General features: G+C 39.2%; 1 protein-coding gene across 2 annotated transcripts in view; it reads right to left on the reverse strand.

Annotated features, from left to right (window-relative positions):
• The window catches only part of MYO3A (myosin IIIA), a 117,581-nt gene that overhangs the window by 90,886 nt on the left and 2,975 nt on the right, over window positions 1–23,720 (reverse strand). For both annotated transcript variants that reach the window (XM_075495516.1, XM_075495515.1), the window contains exons 2-4: window positions 22,135–22,269; window positions 1,552–1,656; window positions 670–769 (exon numbers count right to left, since the gene is read on the reverse strand). In XM_075495516.1, the coding sequence (XP_075351631.1) occupies window positions 670–769; window positions 1,552–1,656; window positions 22,135–22,269 (340 nt within the window). The remainder of the gene's footprint in view (window positions 1–669; window positions 770–1,551; window positions 1,657–22,134; window positions 22,270–23,720) is intronic.

The raw sequence follows: 23,720 nt of genomic DNA on the forward strand, positions 1-23,720 counted from the left end.
AGGCCTAACAGACTTGAACAGACCCTTTTCGTTTAATGCCAAGTCTTAGGCTTAGACTTGCCAAAAGTAATGTTAGTCTTCCCGGGCTTTGGAAAGTGGGGATTACCTATATAATATCTCCCCCTCTTCTGCCTTCAGGTACTGTCCCTGTTTTGTTTCAAATCAAACTAAATAATTATATGTGACTGAGGTGGAGCTCCCCCACTCTTCACAATACCTAGTAAGTTCTAAGTCCTCTCATTTACAACATGAAGCTTTTGCCTATCAGGTCCCAGTTTCACTGAACCAGCGCATGGTCCTGAAGGAACTAAACACCGACCTTATTTTGAACCCTGTTAACTTGCTTTGCTACTTCACTTACTGTGTCTGCCCCAAAGCACTTGGCACTTACTACCACCATATTATAACTTTTATTTGTTAGCCATGCTATCTAAACAGTATCAGCAAAATGGCTGGAAAACCCGAAGTTGTTAAAATACTGAATCTATGAATATTCTATTTCTATCAAGTTAAAAAGTAACTTTGGTTATCCAAGTGATTTTTAATTAAGAACTCAAAAACTTAATAAAAATTTAATATAATTAATCTTTTCCGATTTGTTTACTCTATTTTATTTTCTGTACTTCAGATGTAGAACATTGGTTGTATATATAAATAAACATAACATACCAAAATCCACAAGCTTGACTCCTCCTTCAGTGGTCAAAAGGATATTATTTCCCTTAATATCACGGTGGATAGTTTTGTTTTCATGTAAATGCTGAAGTCCCTGGAAGGTGAGATGTGAACGTGAACTTTTTATTAACAGCTCTGTTCTCTGTATTACATTTGCAGAGACAAAAAGGTAGCAGAAAAGTATGAAAAAATTTTAAACAGATTTTTTTTTAATCCAGAACTACAGAGATGTCATTCTTACTGGAAAAACACTTGGCACACCATGAGGAAGAGATATTTTTTAATTGCCCCACTTTACGTCAAATAGAAATTTTAGGATAAAAGCAGAAAAAAAGCACTACAAATCTATATTATAAATTATGCCTTTAGAGTATAAACTCAAAGAAAACTGCTAAAGCCTAAATTCCACTGCAGAAAGTCAAATTCTGGTTAAAAGAAAATGAAAAATAAAGACACTTGATCCTGATTGGCCAAAAGAAAAAATTATTGTAGCAGTGTTTGAATTCACTAGATCTGTTGATCCTTTTGCTATAAAAATATTTTGGATCTAGACATAAGTAGTTGAACAGTATTTTGGGTATATTTCTGCTATTTCTCAAAAAACCCCAATTTTGATGCAGAACTGGTTTTACTAAGGAAAGTAATCAATGGTCGGAAATCAATTTTCATTCTCTTAATAATGAAACAAACAGATGAATTGTTCTTGACCGTGCTTGTTCAAAAAGAACTGTCTGAATTACACATTACCTTAATTTCATTAAACGCTGCTATAATACAAGATCGTGTGCCGTGTTAGTGGGGACATGATCTTCATTCATTCAAAGAAAAAAATATGAGCTGAATATTGACTGTGCTTTCACTGAGAGCTTATCTTACCATCAGAGCTTCACGTAAAATGTAAGCAATTATAAGTTCGTTCATCCTTTCGCCTCTCTTCAGAAATCCTTTCACAAGATCAGTCACAGATCCACCATTGCACAGCTGCAAAACATCAGGGGAATATAAAAAGGAATTAAGCAGTGTTGGAGTAGCCACCTGGTTTTAGTTTCCAGTAGTTTTCGTATTTGTAGCCAAATGAGCTCCTATTAAACTGGCAAACCACAAATTTGTCCTTATGTCTACCATTTATACAAACAACATACACAGCAACTTTTGCCATTTTTTTTTCACTACTTTCTGCATTTAATTCTTCTTGCCCAAACACAAGTACAGCAGTCTATCTCTGCTTTCCTATATACATGATTGCTTTTCACTGAAACAGAACTAGCTTATAGTGCAACAAATTTGCTGTGAAGGCAGGTTCTGTGGGGCACGCTAATTGCTTCTCAGATTCATCACGTGCAACTCACCAGCAGTGCAGGTTATTACAGCATCAGTTCTCAGGTACAAAAGCTACATACAACATAAAATGGAGTTAAGGCCCCAGAAGACAGGCGGCAGAGAAATTCCCCCAAGAAAATCTTCCAAGCGGAAAGCGGAAAGGTGCCCTCTTTGCCAAGCAGCACTGAATTCCTAGTGGAGAAGGGTGTCACACACAAGGGATGGGCATCATGGGAGATGATGAGAGCACTGTGGAAAGCAGGGTCTCATCTCCCACTGAAACAAGGTGGGCCACGGGTGTAATTATAGCCCTTGTAGCATCAACCCTGTCAGCTTCTTGTTCGAGATGCAGAGCCACAGTCTACTCTGGACAATCCTTTCTCCTGTCTAAGGTGCAGTTAGACTCCCACAAACCCCTGTCCTGTCCCATATACATGGGAAGCAGAGGTTTGGCCTTGCTCTCGAAAAAGATTAGCGAGCACACGTTACCAGCAGATTAGTTTAGACCTGCAATATTTCCTATGTTCATTTTTATCACTTACAGTTTTTCCGCAGGAAGAAGCAACAAGGTAGCTTTAGTGACTAACTGTAGCAGTTACATACCTGCAAAGATGAAATCGGGACTTAAGCCCTTAAACTATCCATAATGCACCTAACAATACTCATTGATTGAAGAGCCATTGCCTTTGTAAAGGAGTAGCTGCTTCCAATAAAACAGTGACACAAATTGTAAGTTTTATACTGTATCATCCAGTAGCTTTTCATATGAAAATAAATACCCACATAAGACATTTTACCTATGTAGCACAAAACAGTAATTGCTTTTGACTACAGATTTTGAAGTCTATTCAAATCGAGGGCATAATTTATCAATAAAACCTTTCAACTGCAGAACTCCAGATATCAGATACTTTTGTAAATTATTTTTTTAACCTCTTCTTCTATACCTCTACATTTTTTCTGTGCTACGATTACAACAAGACTTGCACCTTACAGTATAAAACATTTTATAATCCTTTGTACCCAAACATAACAATAATTTTCTGACTGCCTTTGGAACCACTGGGTTGCATTGAACTTGCACCACACGAATGCCTACACAAATACCATTCAATACATAAGTCTTGTTGCAAGATGTGTCCCTGATCAGGTAATTGAAGGCTCTGGTCTGATAGATGCTGAGCGCTATGGCAACAATCTTGGAACTCACTTAATCTCACCCTTACTTCAGTGGGACAATATGCATGCTTAGAGAGGGAAGAACTCATATGCTTAAATGATGAGATTAACTGCTTTGCTGGATCAGGGTCAGATTCCCAAGCAGGATTTAATTTACTGTCTTTAGCCATGCTGGTCTGCCTTCTCCATTGACTTTTTCTAGTTACTTTTTTTTTTTTTTTTTACAATGACATTATCTTTCTAGGGTCTCTATTGTTTTAACTTTGCCATATCACTGACATGTTTAATCAAACTGAATGGATGATGATAATTCTGGTTAATATGATGCACTGGCATCTCAGGGCACTGAAACTGTCTGACAAGTGACAAGCCAATTGTGAAATAAATTACATATCATATATCATATATGATATTCTTCAAACTATTTTTCTTCATTATCTAGTATTAAAATTTTGCTTCTTATAGATGGATCTTCTTCTGTTTTCTTTACAGAGCTGGATATCTGTTAGTCTTTCTGTTCAAGGGAAAGAAGACTAACCCAGAAAGGAATATATTCTTTTTGTAGGTGGGAGAAGGAAGAAACTATACCTCAGAAATCACCTTCTTCAATGTTTAGGCAGTAAAGCCAAGACTGAATTTATTTGCCTGGGTCAGCAATGTTAATTTTTACTTTCTTAAACATGTCATTAACTAATTTTTCTACCCCTCTCATAAGATATAAAACCCTAATATGAGCTAAATATCTGTATTATAAGGTAAAACTTATCTAAAATATCAGGTGAAGTAAGATACTAAAACTGTGATTATTTTAGACCAAACCAAAACTGAACCTGGGTACATAAAAGGTCAGCTGAGCAGGTCTTGAGGAAAAAAAACAGAAGTCACCCACACCACCATGGAAATCCTCCACCGACTCCCAAGGCAGGGCGGCTGCTTAGGCAGAGTTCAGCTGAGGATGTCACAGACGCACGTCCTTGCACGCACAGGGCAACTTTTCTTCTGCTACTTCTGTCTCAAAGAGTTGTACTTTTACTTACATCAGACAATTTGTACTTTTCTGAGACTACCAGCATAGGAGGAAGAGGGGAAAAAAGGCTAGGTATTAGAATGCAAGCAGCTATAAGAAGGAAAGGGATTATTGGAATACAACTACAATTAGAAAAGGAGATTATGGCAGACACTGTACGTGTGTGCTCTGAGCTGCATGGGGCGGGAGGGGGGGAACGATGACGACAATGATGACACAGGTTAGTATTAACCTTGTTCTATTTGTCTACAGGCTAAACAAGTCCTCATGGGTAAAATATTGCATCTGGTCTCATTTCCTGTTTCTACTGTCTATTTTTTGCAGGTGAAGCAGCCACATGTCCCTATAACCATGCACATCACTAAAGTTCAAATAGCAATTCTTTCTCCTGACTCAGGCTATCAAATTGCATGTGTGTTCAATGCAAGCTTATCATAAACACCTCAAAAAGTCCCTCTCATAATGAGTCAGGCTTTTCTCTTCCCTCTCAAAAGAAGCAGCTACAGAAAACTACGATACTCCTGCCTGATGCAGTGCTGGACCATGCTTGCTTGGAAATCGGAGTAGACAGGGAGATAAATTATCCTTGGGGATGTTGACCAGAATCTAGTTTGTGACATAAAAACTTAAAGGAGAAAAAAACCCTAAACCATTAAAAAAAAAAAAAAAAAATCACATTTCCTTAACTCATACAGTCTGTCAATGAGAGATTATGGGATAAACATCATTTAGCAGTACTGGTGGACTGGAAGTTTCCTGGGGTGTTGTTAAATATTGCAGCTTATAATTATGATCTCTGCTGCTTCTTAGTAGCATACTGTCCACAGTAAAACCTGTGTAGCCTCTTACCAAAGTTACTGACTTTGAGTTAAGCTAACTGTAATGCTTGGATGACAAGAAATCATGAAGGCAACAGAGATAATTTTTAAAAAGATATTTCTAGTTCCCAGTGAAACATCTAGAGAAGAGAGGTATTGGTAGCTATTATTTCGTTGCAAGCATTGTGAACTCACATGGCCAAATAGCTAATCAGTCTGTGTCGTGACTCCACATCGTTTGGTAAAATCTCCTCAGAATACCTTGATGAAGGGCACTATAAGCAGAAAAGAAGAAACGCATGGAGAACTCGGGGCCCAGACGTACAGTAGAAGCCACGTGTCTGTCCAAGCTGTGCCACAGGGCTGCTTCCTACCCTAAAGGTCAAAGTAACTCACCAAACGCAAACGACCTTCAACCTGTCACGAGACATGGGCTCTTCTGGGAGGAGAGAGTAATAATTCTATTTCTCTCTCCCACACTCCCAAAACCACACACATGCACACATTCTCTCTTGCACGCACAGACACATTTCTTGTGGTTTGTATCACTTCTATAATACCCATTTTAAGCAACCAGTAATCCCAGGAGGAAAATTAGGTATGGGAGAAGTGGTGGTGGCATCTGTTAGCTCAGGTTTGGCAGCACAAGTAGTAGAAGATGTAAACTGAATGGACTTTCTCAGTTTGGTTCTCAGATACCACATAATCTGGTATGTGAAATACAAGCAAAACCAAAGCCCTTCACTCCGAACTGTTTTTAGGAAGTCTCCAAATGCTGCATTTTCCCAAGGAAGGATAGAAATCCTCTTTTAAGCTTTGAATAAACTTAATTTAAAGAGAGAGGCTCTTATAAACGACCAGCCTGTGAGACACAGTAAGGGAAGATATAAAAGATCCTCCCACAAGGATGTTATTTAGAAATGTCATCTTGATAACTTTGTACATGAGCAATTTTCATCAATTTAATGTTAGTCACTTCTTCTGTTGTTCCCTTGTGATTTACAGGTATTTTCTCTACCAGCAGTTTTTTCACTGCCTGCACTGGTAGAATGCAAATATTACCTGCAAACACAAGCAACTAAAAAGGGTGTAAACGGAACCCTTTGGGCTACCTAAAAAGGGGGTGGAGAAGAGAGAGAGAGACACTTCCCAGAGGCACACAGCAAAGGATAAGAGGCAACAATCCCCAACTGCAAGATAGTAGATTCCTACCGGACATAAAGGAAAAAATTTCCCACCAAAAGTAGTTAAGCACTGGAACAGATTACCCAGAAAGTCTGTGTTATCTCCATCCTTGGAGATACTCAAAACTTGAATGGAAAAGACTCTGTGCAAACCTGTAACACTGAGGTTAATCATCTTTGAGCAGGGGGCTGGACCCAATAACCTCCAAAGGTCCCTTCCAAGCTATAATTTTCTATGATTCATAATATTTGGATTTTAAAATATTCACTCCCTAGTTTGGATATTTAGACAGCAGAAACAAGGGGAAGGGACTAAGGAAATCTTGCATACTCAGACCAAGGGAATGAGTAATTTGATAGAAGGCTTGATCCATGCGAAAACCTGCCTGAAAGGGCTGTAGCTCTGATGGCCATACATAGGTGTATCAGAAGAGGTGCTTATGACTCTCCTACAGTGGTAGCGAGGGGCTCTTCCCTTATGATTTTCTGGCACTCAAAAGGCAAAGACTCATACTGGGATGACATACAGTCCTCCAGCCACCCATCTGCCACAACCCTGTGCTACTGTAGTTGAGCTATTAGTACGCAAAGCTACCTTCAGCAACAGATTTATGAAATAGCATGATCCTAACATATGAAATGTCAGTTAAAATTGCCATCACATCACAGTCATGGAGGTGTTCTTCATAGGTCTGACTCACTCTTCATCTGACCCAGCTGATACATTTCTCTCTGTTCAGCTCTTCTCGATTCTGATGCCCATTGAATAAGGATTCAGTATCAGCTTCGCTTTTAAGAAAACTATCAGTTGCACTTTTGTTAGGGCCATTACAGCCTTTAATCATCCAACTGCTCCTGATTTATGCATCTGTACTAAGCTGTCAGGTAACATTTGCTTGCATGCTGCAGTTGTCAAGGTGCTTTCATCTTATTTCAGTAGCTTTGATGCGAATAGCAGGGCAACTACAATTACTGCCTTCCCTGTCTTTACAGGCTGCACAGACATAAATGACTGGGTAGCACATCCCATATGCACAACTTATGGCATGCACAAATTATAGTCATGAAAAAGTCACATTGTCCAACCTTGCTTTAATGTTATCACACATAAGAATGCTAAAAGCATCTCAGGCACTAATCTCTATTTTTTTCTGTTCTTAGAATAGATCAATAATCCGACCTATTCCACTGAGCATGCAGTACAGCAGCACTGCCAGCCTCTGAGCTGACTCTACCTTCCTTTTAGTACTGACTGCTGTAAGAACAAAAGTTTCTTATTTGTTGCTGTTTTGTTGTCATGAAACTACAGAAACATAGGAGTAAAAGAGACCTCAAGAAATAATTTAGTCCACTGCATTTGCACTGTGTAGGCATCTGGTACTTTCAGGTGGTCCTTGACAGGTATTTGTCTAACCTGCTCCTAAAAATCTCCCACTGAGGGAGACTCCAATCTTTCTAAGTAGCCTGTTTCTGTGTTTCCCTAGCCCGATAGTTAGAACATTTTTCCCGCTATCCAATCTGAATCTTTTTTGCTTCCAATAAAACTGCTTTATTTTTGCCCTTCCCTCCAGTAATCTTTGATAATAAATTATCATTATTCTCTATTTAACACCATCTCTGTCAGACTACTGTCACGGTATGTCATTTTTCTCTTTTTAGGCTGTACAAAGTTAGTTGCTGTAACCTTTTGAAATCATCCGTGTTTTCTAAATTTAGACTGCCTGCAATTTGCCACTGATGTCTGCAACGCGTTTTGCCCCAAACTGCATACAGAATTCCTTTGGAAGTCTTGTCTTAGCTGGGAAAAAATGAACAGAACAGAACAATCTCCACTTTGCAGAGAATCCCTTTCTGCAGTCCCATTGCCTAGACAGGTATGTCCCATTTCTTCTTCCTATGGATAGCAGTACTTTGCATGTGTCTACTGATTTTTTCTCCTGTGATTCAAAAAAATTCCTCTGATACTCGCAACTGTGAATCTGATGCTATTCTCCAACGTGCCTGTAATTAAACTTGGTGTCCACTCCCAACTTTTTATGTGGACTTTGTTTCATCACCCAAGTTATTAATGAACAGAAACAGACCAAAAGCAGATGTCCACTTGAGATTCTTCCAGCCCAAAAGTGAACTACTGAGTCCAGTTTTATGAAAAAGAGGTTATCTATCTGCTTCATTGTTTATGTGAAGTTTCTGTATTTCCACATTTTCCTCACATAAATGTCACATGGGTCCATATCAAATCCTTACAAAAGACACATCTCATCTATTGCTTTCCCCTTGCTACACCAGTTATGCTGTTAAAAGAAGAGATTTTATTAACATGATTTGTTCTGGCCCAATCCAAGTTGACCACTTATCATGTTACTGGGTTCTGGGTATTTCTACAGTGGTTTCTGCTAATTTGTTCTGGAATCATTGTGGGTATCAAAGTTAAACAGACTGGTCTGTATTTCCCTAGGTCATTATTTTTCCTCACTTTATAAAGACATATATTAAACATTCTTGTATCTCATTTCTCTCTTGTCTTAGTAACGTAATCTTGTCTTTACCACTCTCCACATTAGCCTCTCTGAGCTTACCCTTAAATGTCTGTACCTTAGGTGTGTATTTTTGTTTCTCCTGTTTGAAGGTATTCTGAAATATTAAAAGAAGCAAACCCTGATGCATTCTTACTCGTCTCTTACTGTGCTTTTATCTTTTTCTCTCCATCAGCTAATTTGTTATTGTGTGTTTAATGTCTTTCAAGAACTGCCAGCTATCCTGCTTTCCTTCATTTTTACACTGTTTTGCCTAAGCACAGGTACCTACCAGTTCCCCACGCTGGGTGAAGCACACTCTCCTAAAGCCCATTATCCTTACCCTGCTGCTCCACTGTCCTTCCTTTCCTCAGGAAAGTGAATACAATTATTTTGGGGTCTTTTTAACTGAAATTTCCTTCCATCTTCAACTTTTCAAAAGAGATCTTCTCTATTAGAACAGAATCAACCTGATACAGCCATTTCCAGAGTCATTTTCTTTGCCTTCTGTCTCCAAGACAGAACTCGATGGTCTGTCCGTCTCACAATCCTGGCTGTCACACAGGGTCAGCTGTGACCAGATTAACTCCTATTCTCTGCCTGCGGTGTGACATGTCTTCACAACTATTACCGCCAAAGAGCACATTCCACTGACAGCACCTAACACCTACCACAAATACTTGAAGGTCCTTGTGAAGACATACAGGGAACTAAATCAGTTTCTTCAACGGGCCAACTGGTTCAATATGCAGCTCCTGTCTGTGCAGCGTAGTTTTAATTTCACCTCAAATGGAAGAAAGATGTGCACTGTAGCTCCTATTTTTCCTAACAGCAGTACAAGATAACCCATAGCCAATAGAAACTATAGCAATGCTCCATGCTTCTAGGTAAAGTTGATTGCTTTCAATTTAGTGTGATGAAACGTATCACTGAAACACACATCTTTCCTGAGTTATTTAGCTTCAGTGATCACAAACCATGTGGTATTTATAATTTTGCTCTTTTACATCATCTAGCACCTCCAGGGCTGTGTTAGTCACAGCCTCACGGGTGTGTGTTTGTTGCTTCTGATTTCTTCACTTTCAGTTTGGCTTTTAACTTCTTATTTTCTTTGTCACGTGCATGCACTGACAAGACAGCCTGCCAGAGGAAAAGTTTGCCTATTCTATCTTATGCAATGCTGGCCTTCACAGCCTCTTATCTTTCTCAGTCAGGATATAGGTATCTCTACCTCACACTGTGGCCAAAATGGAAAAGCCACATCTATGCCAATATTGCATATTTCAATGAAGCCACCAGGCTTTACGTACACAGGAAGAAGAGTAATCCCCTCAAAGGAGGACTTTTTCTGTTCTAAAACATTTGTAATATTGTTTTGTCACTAACAGAATTAAAAAAAGCAAGTAGGTGATAGAGCTGTACAAAAGGTTTACTGGGCACAGCCCAGCTGAATTCCCCTGCTAGCTTCCTGATGCAAACTTCATATTGCACCATCCCATAATTCACATTCTTTATGTTATGATATAATGCATTTACATGCCCATGAAGTTGCTAATGAAGAAATTAATGCATCACCTGTCCACATCTCCTCCCCAAAAGAGTATACAGCTGAAGCGGTGTTAAGCTATGATTTGGAATAGTGCTGTGTAAAGCAACTGAGATCTAAATCACCAGATAATATATTTAAAACAGAAATTTTGAAGGAGCTTAAATTATAGCTTCACAGCCTTGCAACAGCATAATACAGCCATAATTTTTAAAAGAATCAATATATGGAAGGATCATTTTGCAAAATCAGAGCTAACCTAACTACAAAACTGAAAGGCACTGGTCAGTAAACAGGCCAGGACTTCCTGAGCAAATGCAAGAGGCAGCTTACCAAGACAGAACATTTTGATACAGAAATCTTAGTGCAATTCATCATTTTATTATACACAAGAGCCATGGTAAAAATAACATTTAAAGTGCAAAACCATTCACTTGGCTAGGGAGAAAAAGCAGGGCCTAAGTCTGGGATCAACAATGTCAACAGAAGTATTTCTACTGACTGCTGTAAACTTAGCCGAGGCTCTGGAAAACACACAGAATCTCATAAGCAAATAGGGCAGCCTGTGGTAACAGCAAGCACTTCACAGCTTTTATTGCCTGCTCAGCACCATGTTGCTTTTGTTCACTCTTCACCAATTAACTAAATGTTTCAAAGCACCTTCCTCTTTTGTAGCATCATTTCTATATGATTCGGGGTTCAGACAGTAGTTCCAAGTACTACCATGTCCACGCTACACATAATTCATTTTATGTCTGTGTTCCTACATGAAGACAATAATTTAGTATAATTCCCTGTAATTTAAACTACTGCAATAGAAATCTTCCCTATTGAGTTTGAAAGCATGGCTGGGGAAGCACAGATCCAAACAATGGGGCTTGTCTAAAGGCTCCTTTCACAAAAGGAGTGAGGCTGAAACACCCTCAGCCAAAAGGCAATTCCTCTCCTCGCAGAAGTGTGCAGGACAGGTCAGCTTCACCGCTCCAGGAGCTGCCTGCCTCTCTCTGGTGACTACAAAAGGAGCTACGGCGACTCTGTGACTCTCACGGGACACTAACACAGCAAGAACATCCTGGACATTCCAAGACATTCTTAAAGAGAATTTTGTAAGAACCAAAAGGATGCTAAACTCAAAAGACACTTTTTTTTTTTTTTTCTTCTTTAAATAAACTACTGGAATGAGAGACTAGATCAGACAGAATTGAAATTAAAGTGCTCTGTAAACCAATCTCTCCCTGCTCACTGTGTCTGTGCAAGGCAGTTCCTTGCTTCCAGGGTTTGGTTTCAGCAAAGTCAGCAGCTTTCTGAACTGCAACAAATGCTGACATCCTTTCTGGAGCACAGGAAACTTTTCTTTTTGTCACCACTGACACCTGACTGTCTGCTTTCTGCATGTCCCTGCTCCTTGTTCCCTGCTATAGTACTGTTCTCCCACAGTCTGCAGTCTCCATCCCTCTCTGCCCGACAAAGCACAAGGACGAGGAGACCTCTCTCCCTACAGACAAGTCCATTTGCTCCAGTCACTCCCTTTATAAAGGGACCCAACATGTAAACTGAGAACAAACACAGCAAAATTATATTGTCTATCACACTTGAATTTATGTGTTTAACCCTCAGGTGTCTGAAGGAAAAAGAGACAAGCCTTAGCCCAAGCATTCTTATGATAATTGATGCCACCCCCCACTCAAGCTAAAGGAGGTTTGGTAATCTGGGATTTAACCAAAAGCTATGCAAATGTGGGTTTTGGTGTTTGTATTTTTTTTTAAATGACCTCACATCTTTAGTAAAGATGTGATAAAAAATAAAATGTACAGGAAGCAAAGTGATGTAAAATATTAGAATGTGAGAAGCATAGTATTCGCATGCTATTTAATTACATAGTGGAATGGTAAAACTCAAGGGTTTTTTTCCGGGCTTTTGCTTTACTCCATGGTGGCAAAAATTGTTAGAGGTTACTCAGAACCAGCTTTTTGTATGTGCAGCGTTCTCCAGCAAGGTGGGCCATAACATATGTCACCAGTTGTTTAAAAGATGCAAACTGTGCAAACTACAATGTAATATGAAATACGCATTACACAGAGAAATTACAAGTATTTACTAAAACCCCGAAGCATCAAATGATAGTTGTAGCCACACATCTTTGATCTTGAGAAAATAGGATATAATTAAAGAGTGAAAAATTGCTATAATTGGGAAGCAGAGAGGGACACATTAGAAATGGAGAAATCAAGGCTGATTCAGATATGTAATGGATCAAAATATTCAATGTTGGTCTGAATGGAGCAATTATAACCAAAGACACTACTGACAAATTACCCATGTTGAGAAATACAAAAAAGCAATTTTCAATTGTATAATTTTTCTTCTATATATGTCATTTGGAAATACCTGATAATATTTAGACAAATGACAACTCCCTTCCCCCCACCCAACCCCTCATAAACCCCAAATGGACTCGTTATTTTCCACTATGCTAATTTCCTGAAAGATTATTGTTTTATAGTAAATCTCCCATATCAAAAAAGGTGCATATCTGCTTTGTTATTATAACTCTTATTATATATTCCGCTATACAGAACAACTTTCATCCAAAGCTTTTTTTAAACTCCACAAACTTGCCTTTATTCCCTTAGGTGGAAACATATCTACATATAGTAACTGCTGTATCTAACAAAAGCATACTGTAAACATGCCAAAGGAAAATCCTAAATAAATTACTCACCTGTAAAACCAGAAGGTACCCTATTTCATGTGAAAGAGAAGTAACCGATATAGCGATGTCTCTAGTTTATCTCAGGTAGACTCATCTCTTTGACAGCCGAAATGAGACCGTTGGGTCCTGCTCTAGGCGTTCCCACAGACTCCTGCGGGACGCACTCCAGCCAGCGCCTGTTACTCAGAGAGGCCTCACAGAAAAATGCATGTCACTGAATTCAGATTTTCTCACTCTTGCCAAAACTATCACAGCAATAAGAACAACTCCAGTTTCCACACTCCTACCCATTCCTTACAATTGTATTATTTTTTTAAGACAAAAATCTTCATTTGAATGGAGTTCAACAATTGAAGTCCCAACAGCTTCAATGACATGAAATTGCCTGCTAAACTTTAGATACACTAGTGTAAGTCACTCCCACCATGCAATGGCCCAAAAGGAGATCGCATGATCAGTGTCTCCCCAGGCTCTGAGTCTTCCTGCAGGCTCCAGGCTCTGAGGCTGCAGATTTTTTCAGCCAAACGTCTTTCCACATCAAGAACAAGCATTAGCTGCTTTGCAACACTGACAGCAGCTCCTCTCTCCCTCTTCATGCACTGAGAGGTGCCATGAAGAGTGACAACGCCATTAGCTGAGAAAGGAAAGAGATCAAGCTAATGGAGAGACAAATGCTTACTGCCAGCCATCGGGACTCCTACCTGGCGCTGGAAAGCTCAGGAAGAGACAAGGACAGAGCTACCCACCTTGCTCTGAGCTGTTCTCTTCCACGCTCAGCCTGAGCTACCCACCTTGCTCTGAGGTGTTCTCTTCCACGCTCAGCCTGCTTTGGCACAAACAGCACCCTGAAGCAGTAGTCTATGCCTGGATGCAGAAAAGGAGCGGTGTCTTGTGAAGAGTCTTGTTGCGTTGCCCATGGGGGGGTGACAGCACATTCGCACTGCCCCATACATGTTGCAGGACTCCCTGCCCTGCAGGACTCCTTGCCCTTTTAGAATGGGACATGGGACTGAGGTAAAGGCATTGCATCCCTGGGCAAGGAAGATTATCTAGGTAAACCGACTTTTAAAAATATTGATCTATTTACCTAGCACACAGAACTTATCAGTCCCCCTACAGAGCTCATAAAATAAAAATGAATGAGTTGGAAGTAAATATATTGTCACCTACTGCAAAACTTGAGACGAGTGTAAAAGTTGAAGAATCTCTCTCGGTTGCTTGTGGGTATTTTTTTTGGGGGGGGAGGGTGGTTACAGTTTCTCGTCTCTTTTCATGTTTCACATCACACAGTCTCCCAGCTCTCAAACAGCTGAAGCCTCACCCATGTTAAGCCACACAACAGCAGCGGATATATTTGGATGATAGATCTCTGCCTTTCTTTGTGTGTGTGGAGGTAGGAAAGGGATCTGAATTTCATAACACATTGTTAAGGTTGTCCTGATCCTAGAAGTTCATAGTATGCTTCTGGCTATTTTAGCCCCAATTTTTTAAAAATACCAATACCTAGATCTTGCTTTGGACAGTGGTTGTTCCTCTTTTGTAGCAAGCCACACTGCAACCTAGAATTACACTGTTAGTATCTCAACTCCCCAGCTGAAAAAAAAAATCTCCCTTCCCCAATGCAACTGGACTTGCTGAGACTGATCCTTCTTTAGATGCATCACTATATTTCACAGATAGGACATTATATAACAGAGCAGAGGATTTCTTCTTATTTAAAAAAAAAAAAAGAAACAAAAAGGATGCACTTCAGTGAATTACACCATATATTAGAATTACATGCGATGTTGAAAAAGGAACATGATCAGAAACTCTTCCATGTATAGTGTAGGTCAGTGAAGGATCCAAAACTATTAGCCACAGAAGATTTGGGCATTAATTATACTCATTTTTCTGTATCTGACATATATGCAAATTGTGCTGTCACTGTTCATTTATGAATCTGAGAAGAAAATTTATACATATTTCATGAATTCTAGGGCTCTCTCTGTGACCACAGTTAGCATTTGCAAACTTCTGGAAGCATCTGATTTTTGCTAAACTTCTCTCTCCAAACACGAGATACAACAGTGCAACAGCACCGCAGACTCACTCCAGGCCAGATGCAGCACTGCAGATGCATCGTTCAGCATTCTTCATTTTACCCAGGAGCTGCTGCAACACCTTCTCTTGGCCTCGGTGAGTTCTTATCCCTAAGTGGCCACCTCTGGCCATGCCACTCTTCCCTTGAACCCTCACGCTGGCTGCCCCTTCTCAATCGCATCAGATATGAGCTAGCTGCTTTTACTGTCAGGACCCATTCCAGTCCTAATACCTTTCCTTTGGCAGCAACAGATCTACTCCTGTCCTTGATCAATTCACAGTGCTGGCATCCATCACTGGCTAACTGTAGGCATAACATGTTTTCCTCTCTGCTTTGAAGAAGCAGCCAAAACAAACAGAAAACCACACTGCTATCCTCCTTCAAACCCTCCTTAATAACTCTCCTGTGCTGCAATGCTGATAAATGCTTGCAGCTGCTTGAGATCACAACTGACTTCTGTTATCCCCTTGGTTCACCATTTCCAAACCCATTTGTTCTATTTGGCTTAAAGCTTTGTTGTAAGCTCCCTGCTACGAAGGCTCGCTTTTAGAATTGGAACGGAGTGAGTAATTCGTACTCTACGCATTGTGCTGGGCTCTCCATCTCTGGGCAAATTCAAGAATGGCGATTCTTCTAAAGGATCTGCACAAGACCAGAAAAGACTTATATCAGGGGATCTCAGCTTGTTATATACTCAGTATATGTAAGTGACTCACCAGACAATTGCAACTGCCCTTATAATTAGTAATTGAGTAGGAACTACATTGATTTGCTACCCTGTGCTTATCACACAGCAACAGTCTCTGTCAGATAGGCTCTCTCACAGTTCTTATCCTGTTACAAGCATTTTGGCTAGATGTGCAAGCTTTCCCAGGCCAGGCAAGCCACTAGAAGTAATCTAGTAGCAATGGACTAACATTACCCTGGTACAGCAGGTTGGCAGCTTAGTATACTGGCACTTTATTCCTTTTTTCCATACGGAGCTACAGTGTCCTCACTCAGATTAAATGGAATCCACACCATGGGTTTGTACTTTGTCTATGCTTGCAAAAAGAGGACCAGGTGAACTGAAGCACTACAATTTTCTGTGTTCTAGTTTAATTCAAATGCCTGAGAGCTTCTATTTACTCAGTTTAGTGGTTTTGTTCTTTCTGAAAAAAGCAACACAAATAGAAGTGTCCCAAGGATTTAAAAAGATAACCTAGATATTTGTACATTTAAAATTTTTCCTCTTGATGTTAAATTTAGAAGATCAAAGTTAAGTAACAAATATGAATCACTTCCGGCAAATTTTAAATTAGCAGACGTAGCTGCCAACTGGATCACAATAATCCTTCATGATAATCTTTCTGTAATTCTTTTGAGTTACCAGTGTCTGGTTAGCAGGTTCAATTAACATCAAGAAACATCCAGAAGATTGAACTCAAAGCATACCACTTTGCCTGCAACAATGTAGAATGATACAAGGTACCGATTTATTTAATGCATTTATTTTCCCACGCTATAAGGTTGAGGGAATGGAAAAGGCTAACGTGCCACTTCTTTAGAGAAGCAGGTTCCAAGCACAATACACTTTCACATGATTTCTCTAATGAAGATTACACTAGAGCAAGAAAAGGTTCTACATGAGAACAAAGATGAATCAGGTACATTTCAGTCTGCACTGTGCATGACCAGTACCTGTACAGATTGCACTAGCTACTCAAATACTGGTTGTGAAGGTACTTTTTAAGTACCTGGTCAGAAAACAGAGCTTGCAGTCCACTGCAAATGGTAACATATTCCTCCTTTTCAAACGAACAGGATTCTAAATTTCTTAGCACACATTGAAAAATATTTTGATTTGGAAATGTTTTCATAATGTTGAAAACATTATATCCTAGTGTGTGGAATATTATATGTAGTAATAAGTATATAATGACACAAAAATTAAAACTGCATGCTCTAAGAGGAGACTGTATAGCATGACAGTATCATCATCAGGTTTACTGTGTCCATAAATGGATACTAAACAGAATAGCCTGAGACATCCTTAATACAACAATCATGGTTGCTGGAGAGCATGAGGGAAATGGGACTGCAAAAATTGGACAGACTCTTCCTAAATAGCATCTTGTAGTGCCACTACAGGAGAGAGAATGCTGTGCTACATGGGCCATTGGTCTAACTCAGCAGGGCACTGCAAATGTTCTTGAAGTGTTCATGGACACGCTAGGAGAACCAAAACACCTAAAAAGACTGCTTTGACATTCTTCTTGACATTCAGCACAAAGGGATTTATTTCTATAACTTCCTGGAGATTCCCTTCACCTCTCCAGAAATGGAGACGTTGATATTACAAAACTGTATTTTTAGGTGGGAAGTTGTTCCATCCAAACTTTTTTTCCCTATCAAGCTAAGTTTTAACTCATGAAAACAAAGTCTTTTTTTTTTTTACTGTAAAAATAATAGTTGTTCCCTCTATTTCCTAAGCATAAAAATATATTGAGAATGATAAAATATGCTTATGTGACTAACAAACTCAAATCCATCTCAAATATGGCATGCATAACTATGTGTCTTTTGAAAATGGACTGAGACGCTTCTTAAAGTTCTACCTGATCTGTGTATGAAATGAACTAAAGAAATATCTTGCATTATGATTCTTGGCCTCTGGCTTACAATAGCAAGTAAAAGCTGTGTAAGACCTACCATTTACCTTGCTGTGGCATTTTCAGCCTTCACTCAGTCTTGACTAGGTTGTTCTTTGCACCAGATCTCAGGCAAGGGCTGTGCCACTTGTTCTCCCCACCTGCCCTTGGCCTACATGCTCACCTGTAGGGCCTGATATGATTTACCAATCTGCTCCATCTTCCATCAGCTGATTTCCAACTACCTTGGATCTATCCCCTTCTGAACTAACATGCAGAGCAGAAAGAAATGGGCTATAGCACACTCTGCCTTAGCTGTGCCATCATGCTGACGTCTGCTGACATGAAACTGCTAAGCTGATTCATCCCAAGTATAATACTCAAGTGGTTTCTTTTCAACACAGACTCAATAGGCCAATTTCTCCTGCCTGCATCTCTGGTCACATGTGACAAGGCTTAATACACCTGGCAAGGATCCTTCCTCCAGCAATATTCTTTACTATAAACGTGATTAGAACAGCATCCACACAGGGGCAGATGTTTAGCCTGAGTGCAGCCTATGGAGAGAAGGGCATTTCTGAACCGAGAGGCAAGAGTGCTGTTATTCTGTACAGATGTATTCCTGTTTCACATTCATTCCCGTAGGTGGATTCCTAAAAAATCCTGAACTGAGAAAGTTAGGTTACTTTATTACCAAAAAATGCTAATGATGCTAAAAGCTTTCATATTATTATTTTTCCTCTAGTTTTTAATTATTTGTTAAAATTCATATGCTATACTAGTCTCAGATTTAGAACCTTATGTGTTAAGAACACAACATAGTAACTTTACACTTCTACAAATACTGTATTAGAGCGTCACATGCAGAAGTGTGTTATGCAAAAAGGTTGTTTATTTTTCCAAGTAATCATTATGCACATTTTTTAACTGATTAGATCTACACTGAAAGGTTAAATAGAAGTATGAGATTGACTACATATCTCTTGATACTTTATTATATCAAAAAAGTATCTGTTTATTTTAACAGAAAAAAATTAATGAACAATAGCTCCTACTTTCTCAGAAGCATACTTCCAGCTCAAAGCACTGCACCTTCAAAATGCTTTACAAGATAAGTTAGGTAATCTGCACATTAGCACAGAGACACAGAAATACAACAAAGAAAATGAAATCCAAGTGTTCAGTAGAAAATGAGGAATTTCACTTCAAATTGGAAAAAAGATTTTCTCTGAAGGCACATGCTCTTAGGCAATTATTAAGTGAAGAGATTCGGAAGAAATGTCATGTTTACCCAGGATTATTCTGTAACAGATCATGTCCATCATTCTGAAGCGACTGGTTTTTGCTTCTACAGACATAAAAACTGTCAGATGACCCACACCAACAGGTCAGCTCCAAATTCCATTCAGTTGTAGGTAAATATTTCTTGACAGTAATCTGGTTTAATGATTTCTAGTCAGAGGACACCACCTTCAACCTGGATTGTGAACATCCAGTGCCTCACTGTTGACGTAGGCCTCTGAGTGAGCAGCAAATGAAAGTGTCGATTTTAGTTAAAAATGGAATGTCCAACTATCTTGCCCAAGAATTTGAAAGGTTTAACAGGTACCAAATCACTTAAGAATAGATTCATTTTGGAAAACAGAGGTGGAGGGTGGGGTGGAATATTTCACACCAAGACTGCAATAATCTCATAAACCCATCCAAGGTCTTTTCCAGTATTCAGAATGGGTAGTAACTTATGAGGTCTGACAACTTCATGATAATTCAGGTATTTGGGACTAAAATCTCTCAAGAACCCTTTACAATGTTGTAGGATAGCTTTTTAGGTCAGTTTTGGCCTCAAAGCTGTGCCTCAGCCACTTACCTTAGCCTAGTTCAAACCTGATTAGCTTCTTTTCCCCAAACATGATCAAGTGCAATACAAAACAGCTACTGAAAAGCATGGGTTATGTCAAAAATCATCACACTATATATGCTAAAAAAAAGGTGTAAGCATTGAACGGTACAGTTCATATAGCCAGTGCTGAAGACTGAATTAGGAGAAAAGAAACCTGGCAACAATCTTTCTTTCCAGACTGGCTTGCTGTTGATACATTGCATGGGACATGTCTTAAAGAGCTGAGGATTTTTCTCCTCTAGGGAAAAATGATTTAATAACATCTACATATATGGATTCAAACACTCCACAGAGTAACTTTGTTGGTAAACTACAGTGGTGGCTCTAAGCCCATTATTAAATGCTGAGTTTTGCCATCTATCACAACCCATTGCTAGTGGAATTTGAGAAACTTTCCCTCCAAAACCTCCTGCCCACAGTTCCCATCACAGATCACAAAAGCAGAGCAGAGCAACAAGCTCTGCTTTCAATGCCCCACTGCTCCTGAAAGCTCTTCCTGGCAGCTGAAGCTTTGCAGGAATCCAGAATACTACAGTGCACAATAGTCTGCATTTGATTCTCTACTTTATGGAAGCTGCTTCAGATTATGCAAACTGCAGTGGTCTACACTGTTTGTCCTTCCAGTCTTTGGGAACATATCAACAGGCTAGGTGCTGACTCCAAAGCTCTATCTTCATTTCAGAGGATCACACAGAATTTGCTGGGATTAGTTGATAGCTTTTTTTGAGAGAAGGAGATGAGAAAGATCTCCTCCTTGGTATCAAACTCTGCAAATCTAAATTTCAAGACTGGATTCCCCTCTTCAGGGGAAGCAACAGTTCTGAAGTTAAAAAGCTCTTTTATGACAAAATAAATAAAAAAAACCCCCACCAAAACAAAACCCCAAGCAGTGGAAAGAGAGGTCTCTGCAAGCTAAAGTAAAGACTAATCACCACCTTTATGAATTTAGACACAAATATATTATTAAAAAAAACCGCAACAAAACAGAATGGAGATCATGAAGATATCTTCATTCTTATAAACTGTAGGACACCTAAATAGCTACTGTGAAAAACAAACTGCAATGGCCCTGAAGGGAAGCTGAAAGGAAGGTGACACTTCAACAAAGGAATCTGTTCCACGACAGTTTTCTTTCACGTATACTTTTATTAAAAGGAAATCTTCACCAAAGTCACCACTGGAATTTATTTTTCTACTTACACATATCTACGCATACACACACCAGCTGAAATCCACTGCATTCATGGATCTACATGTGCAGTGACAGAAAGCATCCAAGACTGTTCCACACACTCCCTACTAGCACTTGCACATGTACAGCTTGGCATGCAAAGAGTAAATATAAAACCTACACTCCAGATGTAGGCTTGTGTTTTTTACATTAAGAAAATAAACCCATGTGAAATATAAAAGTTAAAATATAAACACTTGACTGTTTCCTCACAGTCTGCTCCATCCTGGCTGTTAGGCATCCATCCTTTACAGGCCAGAAGTTTGACAGATGGAGTTTCAAATGCCCAGCACACACGACAGAAGCTAGATTTTCAAAGATGCTCACTGCACAAAGAGCTGACATCTTTTGATGTCAGTCTACCAAATCATTTATTATGATTTCCAATGCAAACTATTCTTAAAAACATCTTCCCAATGCAAGTCAGAAGAATTTGGAAAAACTTTTGAAACTTAAGCATTTTTTAGAGCTTGTTTCCAGGATTAGATACCATTGTATCATTGAGATATTTGGCAGGAGATTTGTATTCACTTAGCTGACAAATCATAACATACAACCAATTCTTCAATCCCAACCTTATCAAACACTGATCAAACATCAGCAAGAGCCTTGATTGTTATGAAAGGCACACTATTCCTGTCAGAGACATTCTTCTTCATTCTCCTCCAGGAAGAGGAGGAAGTTTTTGCAGAAGAGTGAATATATGAAAACAGTAACGATCAAGATCTTTGCTCCTAGATTAGTCAAAACTAAAGACCGAAACACACAAATTACCGGCCTTACCTTGCTCTGACTCGATTTGAGGAAATCTTGCTGCTTTCAACAGTATTTGGGCAGTAGCCTGTTTTTATTGGCTTATTTATTTATTTGTGCATTTACTTGCACAAAAAAAGCAATTCAATTCATTAATTTCTATCATTTCATTTAGAAAAAAAATCATGATAGTGGTTTCTTTAACTGTTATGTCATATCTTAGTCATATTTAAAGAAATGCTACTGGAGGAAGATTCCCATGACAAGCCTTTCACCAAAGAAAGATTTTAGGTAGCAAATCCTATGAAGTCCTATTAGAATTTATATCATAATTCTGAAGGCACAGCACTATCAGTATAATATGAAAATAAGAATGCTGAACTCAGAGCAGACCATTAATTCAGAACATTGAAAAGACAAACCAACAGCATTTATTGCTTCACATGCAACCACTCTAAAGAAAAACATCAAACAACTGACTTGCATCTCATTCATTGAGTTTATACTCAACACAGGAATACCAACTGGAAGAAAACTCTTATTTTTCTGAGTTATTTACCTCAAGAACTAGCCAAAGCTGGTCTCCATTTTTCACATCTTTCTTATAGTACATGCCATAGAATTTGACTACATTGGGATGATCAGAGAGAGCTTTCAAAATGTTGTACTCAGCTTCAATTTCTTCATCAATATCCTAGTGTCACAAACGAGAAATACATAGCGGTTAATAAATAAATAATGATAGCCATTTAAAAAACCCCACACATAGCATTTTCTGGCTATTCAAATGTAGTTTGAAATAATGCCAAGAAAAAAGCCAAGCAGAACATGAATGTACCATTTGCAGGGCTACAAAGCTTGGTTCTGTTTACTCAATACAAAACAGTCATCTGTTTTTTTACTTGGTCTTTATCAGTTTCAACTAATGAACACACCAGGTATGACTGAACAGCCCTCAGGAGAATGGGGAAGGAGCATTTCAAGGTAAAGCCAGTGCAATCCACAAGTGGGTAGGTATGCAGATGCCTTGGGAAGTCACACGTTACTTCTCTAGTCTCCAGGGTATCCCCAGCTAGAGATGGTGCAGCTGGAATTACCTCTCTACCCCTCTGTGCACAAACAAGTATGACTGCAGCCACATCTTACTCATTTATCATCCCACTTTCTAGAATCGTCTGGGAATTTTTCTCATTTTCTACTACCATAGAAATTGGTGACATCCATGATCTCTCTGGCTTCTCCTACTGAGCTATAAGAGTTGTGGCTTTTTGTCAGTCTTTCGTTACAGACCTTGGCTTTCTGAAACAGCGAGGAAAATCCATTTGGAGGTGAGAGATGAGGACAGGTTTTGCCAACACATGCACCAGGAGCTGTGCGAGCCCCTTCAGGCCAAACATGGATGCTAGCAATGGTGGGCACTGGATGACTCAGGTAACCCCTTCCACCTATGCACTGGAATTGCTCATTGAGGGACACTATCAGACTGCACAGGTAAAGGCAGAATAGCTGCAGTCATTTTCCCCCCATGGTTTAGATCTCAAAAAAATGTTAACATACTTGTTTCCAGATTTAAAACATTTTTAATACAATTTGCTATTTACAGCCACCCAAAAAGAAACAGAAATGAAAAATCAATTCTAGAGGAAGGCTACCTATGAACTCCACTATCCATATGAATGGATTTCATATCAATGAAGAGCACCTACTCAGTGTCGAAAACCTGTCTTACCACTGCCAAATAGAAGTGACCACAGCAGATGAAAGGGATGCTTTGTATTCCCAATGAATGACACTCCTCATTTTGTTCACCACCAAAGGCATCTGCCCCTAACAGGACTTTGCTCACTTGTTTCTTATACAGGTCTCTCCAATGGTAAATCCAACTCAAGTTCCTCATATTACCCTCTTGTCTTGAGACCAGCTTGACTGGTCTCAAAGAACTTTGCCTGTCACCAGTATCTTCAGGAATTGGACCATTAAACTTTCATACTGAGATTACAAGAATAAATCTTCTCACAAGGAATGGTTTTAGAGATTTTTTTTATTGGAGTAGCCAAAAACCAGCAGAAATTTTCCTCTTTCAAAAAAGGAGGAACTCACTTTAAGTTAATTTTCCCCTAAGCACAACACAGAATACAGCCAATA

The sequence above is a fragment of the Mycteria americana genome, chromosome 2 (genome assembly GCF_035582795.1).
Source record: "Mycteria americana isolate JAX WOST 10 ecotype Jacksonville Zoo and Gardens chromosome 2, USCA_MyAme_1.0, whole genome shotgun sequence".
NCBI lineage: Eukaryota > Metazoa > Chordata > Aves > Ciconiiformes > Ciconiidae > Mycteria > Mycteria americana.